At 35.9% G+C, this 8909-nt stretch overlaps 1 protein-coding gene across 1 annotated transcript; it reads right to left on the bottom strand.

Annotated features, from left to right (window-relative positions):
• Window positions 1–597: 597 nt before the first annotated feature.
• Window positions 598–7140, bottom strand: LOC127131797 (uncharacterized). Its single transcript, XM_051060701.1, has 2 exons — window positions 6550–7140; window positions 598–933 (listed from the first exon to the last, which is right to left on the bottom strand). Exons 1-2 carry the CDS (start codon window positions 7138–7140, stop codon window positions 598–600), a joined length of 927 nt encoding a protein of 308 aa, XP_050916658.1.
• Between the last annotated feature and the right edge of the window lie 1769 nt (window positions 7141–8909).

Below are 8909 nucleotides of genomic sequence, written 5' to 3'. Positions count from 1 at the left end.
CTTCTATCTCTCTCTATGATCCTTCAGAGCTTCCCAAGATGTAAGTCTGGTGGGTTTGACTCTGACCTTATCAATCAGACTCATGCTCTTCAGATTCCTCCCACTGAGAGGCTTCCCCATGTCTATAGTGACGTCTTCCATCAGATTCAAGGAGATGAGATGGTCCACCAGACTAATTTCTACCAGAACGTCAGAAATTAATCTGCCCAGAGGGATGTAGTTCCTGGGCTTCATGTTGTTCCTTGTGTCTCTGACAGAATCCCTTAGATACTTGAAGAGGAGAGAAGGAAGGTTCATCTTCAGACCTTTATGCAGATAATATAGAATGCATTTCTGATCTGTGTTGATATAGTCAGAAGAGTTGGATGAATGACGGTGATGAATGGTTCCCAGAATGATCTTGAGCCATACCATCAGATTCTTATGAAGCTATTTATTCTTGGATGTTTTTCCTTCTAGGTTCTGAGAGAAGATGGTAGGGATAACTTCATGGGACATGTACTTAGCTCTAGGGTTTATGTTATATATTCTTCTTCCCCCAACCTTTTCCATGTTCAGGAGCATAGCTATTGATTTCTCAGTGATCACCATCTTTATTCACAAAACATGAGACATAATGTAGTGATTTTCGCAATCAGCGAATCTCCAAAATTCCTTGACCAAGTTTATGTAGATGGGGTCATAGAGTCGATTGAAGTAAGTAAGCCACCCTTGATTCTTCAGTTCTTGTGTTAATTCCATTCCATTTTCTTTGAGGTTGTCAAAATCTACCAACAGCTCACAAAGAACTTCAAGCTTTTCAAAGGGGGTTGAAAGATTGATGTGAGAAGGACGATCAAGAACATGGGATTCTTGATAGGAGGTTATTGAAGGAGCATCAGCAGGGGTTGCAACTTGTTGTGAAGCTTCAACTTGTTGTTCAGTGGTATTCATCTGTTGAGAGAATTTACAACTTGTTATTGTTAAGGATTCATGATGTTGTTGTGAAGGAGATGAAGATTGGTTACATAGAAGATTTGAGAGAAGTTGAGTTTATGGGTTTGTGTATGTTGTGAGTAGTAAAAGTGTGAATGTGGGAATCGTGGAAGTATATATACATACGTTCAAAATATGTAAAACGACAACATTAGCTGAGAGGGAACATAAAAAATAATTATTTGCTAAAAATCGAGTTTTGACAAGCATGGGAAGAATTAAATGCAACTAATGATGGGGGTCTAATCTCAAGATTTGCACACTGCTCGAGGGGATCTCAACAGTTTGGCCCTTGAGTTCTGAGTTAGACAAATGTCTAGAAGATACAGAGCCACACGTTTGAGGGACCACATGTTGATGTTTATGAAGTCACGAATACCAAAAGGTTTCTAACTAAGGAGGTTTTTGATAAAGATATCTTCTAACTTGTAGACGTATCATACTCAGAATTAGATAAACATCATATGCTCGAGTCAGAGTCTAATTTAACATTAGAGATGAGAAGCATATTTTCATATTCATTCTGGGCAATCTGCCATATTTAAAATTTTCAGAATGAAAAGAAATCTATCTTCAGCTAAGGGTTTTGTAAAGATATAAGCCCATTGATGGTCTGTATCTATAAATTTTAAAATAATTATCCCTTTCTGAACATAGTCTCTGATAAAATGGTGTTTAATTTCTATGTGCTTCTCCATGGAATTAAAATTGGATTCTTACTTAGCATATAACAGCACTATTATCACAAAAGATATGGTTGTTACTTTCATAAATCTGAAAGTCCTCAAGATGATTTTTCATCCAGAGCATCTGAGTGCTACACAGTGAAGCTGAAATGTACTTTGCTTTTGTAGTTGACAGGGCAATGGTTGATTGTCTTTTGCTTGCCCATGAGATGAGGTTTCCTCCCAGAAACTGACAGTTCCTAGATGTGCTTTTGCCTTCTAACCTATCTCCAGCATAATCTGCATCACAGTATCCAGAAAGCCTATACTCTAATGTTTTCTTATACATCAAGCCAAGGTTAGGTGTTCTCTTGTCAATAGTTAAGTGAGATTCCCTTGGATCTTATTGAAATTTAGCACATAGACATACGCTGAATAATATATTTGGATGCGAAGCAGTCAGATAAAAGAGAGAACGTATCATAGCACGATATAGTTTCTGACAAACCTTTTGACTTACCTCTTCCTTCTCCAGAATGCAAGTAGGATGCATGGGAGTCTTGGCTGGCTTGCTTTCTGACATGTCAAATTTCTTTAGAAGATCTTTTATGTATTTGCTTTGATAGATATACGTGGCTTCTGATGTTTGATTGATTTGAATGCCCAGAAAGAACTTCAGTTCTTGCATTAGGCTCATCTCAAATTTTGCCTACATTAACTCAGAAAATTCTTGGCAAACAGAGGGGTTAGTAGAACCAAATATTATACCATCAACATAAATCTGACAAATCATAAGATCGTTTCTGATGTTTTTGCAGAAGAGAGTGGAGTCCACTTTGCCTCTGATAAAATCATTTTCCAGGAGAAATGAGTTAAGTCTTTCTTACCAAGCTCTAGGAGCTTGTTTCAGACCGTAAAGAGATTTATTAAGTTTGAAAATATGTTTTGGAAGTTTTGAATTTTCAAAGCCAGGAGGTTGATGGACATACACTTCTTCAGAAATGTAACCATTCAGAAATGCACTTTTGACGTCCATCTGATATAATTTAATGGAATAATTTACAGCAAAAGATCAAGGAGACGAATAGATTCTAACCTTGTGACTGAAGCAAAGGTTTCATTGTATTCAATTACTTCTTGTTGACTATATCCTTGTTCCACCAGCCGTGCTTTATTTCTAACAACTTCACCCTTTTCATTTAGCTTGTTTTTGTAGACCCATTTAGTTCCAATCACATGGGTTCCCTTGGGTCTTGGTACAAGATCCCAAATGTCATTCTTGGAAAACTGATCAAGTTCTTCTTTCATTTCCAGAATCCATTCTTTATCTTGAAGAGCTTCTTCACAAGATGTTGGCTCTATCAGAGATACTAGTTCCATAAGTGTTTCTTCAGAGACTTTGAATGTTGATCTTGTTCTGACAGGTTCATCCTTGTTTCCAGAATTAGTTCTTCAGAGACATTCTACCTATTTCTTTGTCTTTTCTGATTGATTGTGATTTCAAGTGCTTTTGAAGTTCCTTTTTCTGCTTCTTTAGAACCAATTGCCTTTTCTTCAGGACCTGCAAGTGTGATCTCCATATCTACAAATTTCTCAACCAACTTTGACTTTTCATAGTCAAGTTTGTCATTAAATCTGACATGAATTGATTCCTCCATAATTTGTGTTTCTGTTTATATACTCGATATCCTTTAGAACATTTTAAGTATCCCAACATAATACACTTTTGTGCCTTAGATTCAAACTTGTTAAAATTGTCTTTAGTGTTCAGAATAAAACAAGAGCATCCAAAAGGATGAAAATAAGCAAGGTTGAGTTTTCTTCCCTTACACAGTTCATAAGGAGTCTTCTTCAGAATAGGTCTGATAAAGATTCTATTCTGAATTTAACATGTTGTATTCACAGCTTCTACCCAGAAGTGCTTAGCCACATTAGTCTCATTGATCATGGTTCTTGGCATTTCTTGGAGAGTCTTATTCTTCTTTTCTATAACTCCATTTTATTATGGAGTTCTAGGACAGGAAAAATCATGGGATATTCCATTAGATTCAAAAAGTTCTTCAAAAGATTTATGTTCAAATTCGCCACCATGATCACTTCTGAATCTGATTATCTTAGAGTCAAATTCATTTTGCACTTTTGCATAGAAACTGGTGAACACAGAATGTGACTCATTCTCGTTCCTTAATAATTTCACCCATGTATAACGACTATAATTATCAATAATGACAAGTCCATACTTCTTACCATTGACTGACACTGCCTTAATAGGTCCAAAAAGATCAATGTGTAGAAGTTCCAAAGGTTTAGAGGTGGAAACAACATTTTTGGTTTTGAAAGTGGTTTTAGGAAATTTCCCTTTCTGACATGCTTCACAAAGAGCATCTGAAGAAAACTACAGCTTAGGTAGGCCTTTGACTAACTCAGGTTTTTTTAGCTGAGAAATCCTCCTTAAGCTAATGTGACCCTAACGACTATGCCACACCCATTTCTCTTCATTGATAAACATTAAATATTTTACATTTTGGTTTTTCAAATCTGAAAGTTTTATTTTATAAATGTTGTTTTTCCTCTTTCTAATGAAAAAGATTGTAGCATTTTTCTGATTAACAACTTTGCACATTTTTTTATTAAAGATAATATCATAACCGTTATCACTTAATTGACTTATGGATAACAATATGTGCATTCATCCCACAATATAAAGGACATCAGAAATAGAGGGAAGATATATGTTACCAACTGTTCCAGATCCTCTTATTCTTCCTTTCTGATTTCCTCCAAAGCCTATGAAACCAGAATCTTGTTCCAGGTTTTGGAACATATGCTTTCTTCCCGTCATGTGTCGCGAGCATCCAGAGTCTAGGTACCATGATTGGTGTTTTAACTCTGCTGCACAGGATATCTGCAATGTACATTATTTTATCTTTTGGTACCCATAATCTTTTAGGTCCTTTAGGATTAGTTCTCCCATAGTTTTTGAAAACTTTGGGTTTTCTAGCGTTACTGAACTTTTGTGTCTGTGTAGGTGTATAATGATAAGAAAAAGGACATTTTGATTTGTTTTTTATATAAGGTTTCAGATCATCTTCATCAGATTCATAACAAAATCCTCTTTTTATATTATGACTTACACCATAAATCACAAAAGCCATTTTGCTTCTTTCTAGACCGTTCTTCCGAAATTTCTGAAAAGCTTTTTCATATTTGTGTATGATGGTGTCAGAAGTGAATGAAGCTTTAGAAGGAGTTTCTTCAAGTTTTGAACATTTCTTGGTTGTAAATTTGTTTTCTATTTCAAGAATAAATTATTTTCCTTGAGTTCAGAAACTCCTTTCTCAAGCTTATCACACTCTCCAACAGTCTCTTCATGAACCCTTATTAGGTTCTTGAATTTCTATTGAAGCTTCTGATACAAGCTCAGAGATTCTGATAAACAGGCTTCCAGATTAGAACGAGAAAAGTCAGAGAATACATCTTCATAGTCAGACTCTGTTTCAGATAAACTTTGATCGGTCACCATTTTTATTGTATTTTCATCAATTATTCGACAAGAAGCCAAGGATTATGGAGTACTTTGTTCCTATTATGCTACCTTTCAAGTCAGTTTTAATTTCTGGAAGTTAATTGCGCGTTTTATCATTTTTGAGTTTTATTTCGTGTTTTCTGGATTTTATGCTTTGGTTGTCTGTTTTGATTCTCTTCAGGTCCAAGTAGAAGACCCAAATAACTCAGTGCAATAAAGTAGAGAAATTCGGCGTTTAAGGAAGGAAATTGTTAAGTTACAGGAAGCCTGACATGGGTCGTTTCAGGATGAGGGCCTTAACAAGCTTCAAGAGAAGGGAAGACAGCGGCGTGACACGACCACCCGTGTCAGCTAACACGGGTCGTGTCAGCTTACTTGAGCTAGAAGAAAGATAAGCACACAACCAATGGTGCAACACGGCCACCCGTGTCAGCTGACACGGGCCGTGTTGGCCCAGGCGCTAATTATTTCAGCTTTTGTATTTTTTTTCTCAAGACTTGAGCAGAACGGGCATTCTGGGGATTTACACTATTAAGAAGAGTTTCTATGAGGAATTTGGGGACTTTTGGCCAGGAGTGAATAGAGCACGAAGAATTTTCACACGATCAAGAATTGGAGAGATCGAGGAATTCAGAGAGCGAAAGATTTTCATGAGCAAAAGAAATTGAAGATTCAAGTCATCCAATTACTTATAATGTCTAATTTTTATCTTGAATCTGTTTTGAACAATATGAGTAGCTAAACCCCTCAATGCTAGGGGGTGTCCCTAATTTATATATGTACTGACTTTGAGTTTACGATTGCAACGACAATATTATTTTTCATAATTACCATAATCTTTTTATGTGTTTAAATCTTTCTCTTTCTGGATAATTGAGATTGATGTATGATTATCGATTATGCTTGATCGCCATTTATGAGGTTTTCATGAGATTACTCTAGAGTAGATATCAGGACTAGGGATACCCTGTATGAACCAGATGATTCTTGATATAATAAGGCTTAATTTCACCGGTAATTTTCTATGGACATAAAGATTTTATGGTTCAATGATTAAAGGTTTCCTCAGTAATGCCTTAGGAGAAAATACCCTTGAGAACTGGTAGGAATTAATTGATATTTGTTGATGCAATAGTCACTCAGAGTTGTTATAGGGACAAATTATACACCTTCCCTGGCATGTTCCTTTTTCCCTAAAACCCTTGTTTTATAGAATTATTTATTTTATTTGCCCTTATTTTTATAAGTTTGAATCTAAAACCCCAACACTAGTTTTTGTTTAATTGAACAATTATTTGAACTCGATATTAACACGCATTCCTTGAGATCAACATTCAGGGAAGTTCCCCTTTATTACTACAAAAGGCAAAATAGTAAACTTACTATTTTTTCGATCAAACTTCCAGAGGTAGTGGCAATGAATGCTACATTTGCTTGCTCGTCTTCAGAATCAGGTTTTGAAGCTTCAGATTCAGAGTCGTCCCATGTTTCCATGAGTCTTTTCTTCTTTACTTTGAATGAGTTATTCTTGAAGCTTTCCTTTTTAGAACTATCCTTCTTAAGCTTTGGACATTCATTTCTATAGTGTTCAGGCTCTTTGCATTCATAACACGTTACTTCCTTGTTGGGTCTACCTCTGAAGGTTGAATCTGGACGGTCTCCCTTCTGTCTGGGCCTTCTGAAGTTGTTTTGTCTTTTTATCCATAGCTGATTGATTCTTCTGGAGAGAAGAGATAATTCTTCTTCAGTATCATAATCTTCATTCTCAGAGTCATCATCTTCTTCTTCTTCATCTTGAAAGGCTTTATTCCTTTCTGGCTTTCTTCTTTCTGATATAGACTTTAGAGCAACAAATTTGCTTTTCTTTTGAGGTTCATCTTCTTCTAACTCTATTTTATGACTTCTGAGGGAGCTGATAAGTTCTGCAAGACTTATGCTATTAAGATCCTTGGATAACTTCAGAGTAGTAACCATAGGTCTCCACTTCTTCGGAAGACTTCTGATTATCTTCTTGACGTGATTTGCTGTAGTATATCCTTTATCCAGAACCTTGAGTCATGCAACTAAGGTTTGGAACCTTGAGAACATTACTTCAACAACTTCATCATCTTCCATTCTGAAGTCTTCATACTTTTGGATTAAGGCCAGAGCCTTAGTCTCTTTAACTTGATTATTGCCTTCGTGCATCATTTTCAAGGAGACAAAGATGTATTTGGTTGTTTCCCTGTTGGTAATATTCTCGTTGTAGGAGACAGCGTTTAACAGAATGGTTCTTACTTTATGGTGATTCTTGAAATCACGCTTATGATCGTCATTCATTCTGCTTCTTGGAATAGGAATACCAAGTGCAGAGTTGGGTATCTCATGACCATTTGTAACCATATCCCAGAGATCAACATTGTAGCCTAGGAAGAAACTTTCAATTTTGTCCTTCCAGTAGTCAAATTTTGCTCCATCAAAGATTGGAGGTTTTGCGTGGTAGCTATCTCTTTCATTTGTGTTAACCATGAAATCTTTCTCACCCTGGGTCTCTCTACATGATTAAGTGTTTGATTTAAAAATCAATAACAGAGCCGAAGCTCTGATACCAATTGAAGGTAGAGAAAAACAAGAAATGAGGGTTTGAGTTGTTTTCACAGTAATTAAAAAACTTTTGCAACACCACACACACACAAAATAAATCCTAACAACAAAAAGAATTTATCCTGGTTCGCTTGAAATTTAAAGTTACTCCAGTCCACCTGGCCAATGTGATTTCGCCTTCAATAAGGACTTTATCCATTAATCTCAACAGATTAGAAAAAAATACACCTAATAGTTTAGCAATCTCTTAGCCCTCTTAAGTCTACAGACCTAAACAAGTCACTTGAGGAATTACAATCACTTTCAAGAATTAAAAGTGTTTGACTCAATGCCTCTAAATAAGAAGTATAAACACACTTTGAGAACAATGAAACAACAACCACACAATTTTGAGCAACAATTCTTATATGGAAACTGAATATTACAACAATGATAGTGGAAGATATGAAAATGTTGTTGTGTCAAGGTATCTTCAGGAGATTATACCGTTTGAGGGAAATCAATGAAGATTTCGTGCCAACTATTGGAGGTAATGGTAGTAAATATCTTGTCCTTTCCATAGCAGTCTTCGACATAATCCATTATTTGCTTAAAAGGAAATGTACTGCACTTTGAATACTTCCAGAGTAAGTTTTTGATCTGGTGATATCAGATAGTGTGTTGAATGTGTATCAGAATGAGAATGATCAGAGTCTTTGAGCTAGAGTCCAAATATCTTTTGCAGTCTTCAGATATTCTCTTGCATTATTCATATATTCTCTTGCAGAGTGTTCATATATTCTCTTGTAGAGTCTTCAGATATTCTCTTGCAGAGTCTTCCAATATTTTCTTACACAGTCTTCATATATCACTTGCATACTCCATATATCACTCGCACACTTCAGATATCACTTGCACACTTCATATATCTTCTTGCAAAGTCTTTAGATATTACTTGCAGTCTTCAGATGTTAGATTTGAACTACAACGTCAGATTCTTCAGGTAATTACTCCTCATATGCATTCTGTTTGGAGTCAGGTCTGATTTCTCTTTGTGTTGGTTCAGCCTTTCTGGACTGGTGCGGATGTCAGATATTCATTTCCTCAGAGTCATTTTAACTTTGAATCCTGCACACTTAAGAAAAATATTAGGGTACCAAATTGTTTCATTATTTGTTATC

The sequence above is a fragment of the Lathyrus oleraceus genome, chromosome 3 (genome assembly GCF_024323335.1).
Source record: "Lathyrus oleraceus cultivar Zhongwan6 chromosome 3, CAAS_Psat_ZW6_1.0, whole genome shotgun sequence".
Classification (NCBI taxonomy): domain Eukaryota; kingdom Viridiplantae; phylum Streptophyta; class Magnoliopsida; order Fabales; family Fabaceae; genus Lathyrus; species Lathyrus oleraceus.
Note: the sequence above shows the minus strand (reverse complement) of the source record. Positions and strands in the feature narration are given on the sequence as shown.

Excerpts from the sequence above, each read along its gene's own strand:
- LOC127131797 (XM_051060701.1), bottom strand. The coding sequence starts at position 7,140 with ATGGTTACTACTCTGAAGTTATCCAAGGATCTTAATAGCATAAGTCTT. Across the intron at positions 934-6,549 it reads GAAGTTTGATCGAAAAAATA|ATGAATACCACTGAACAACA; the intron begins GTAAGTTTACTA and ends TTCTCTCAACAG.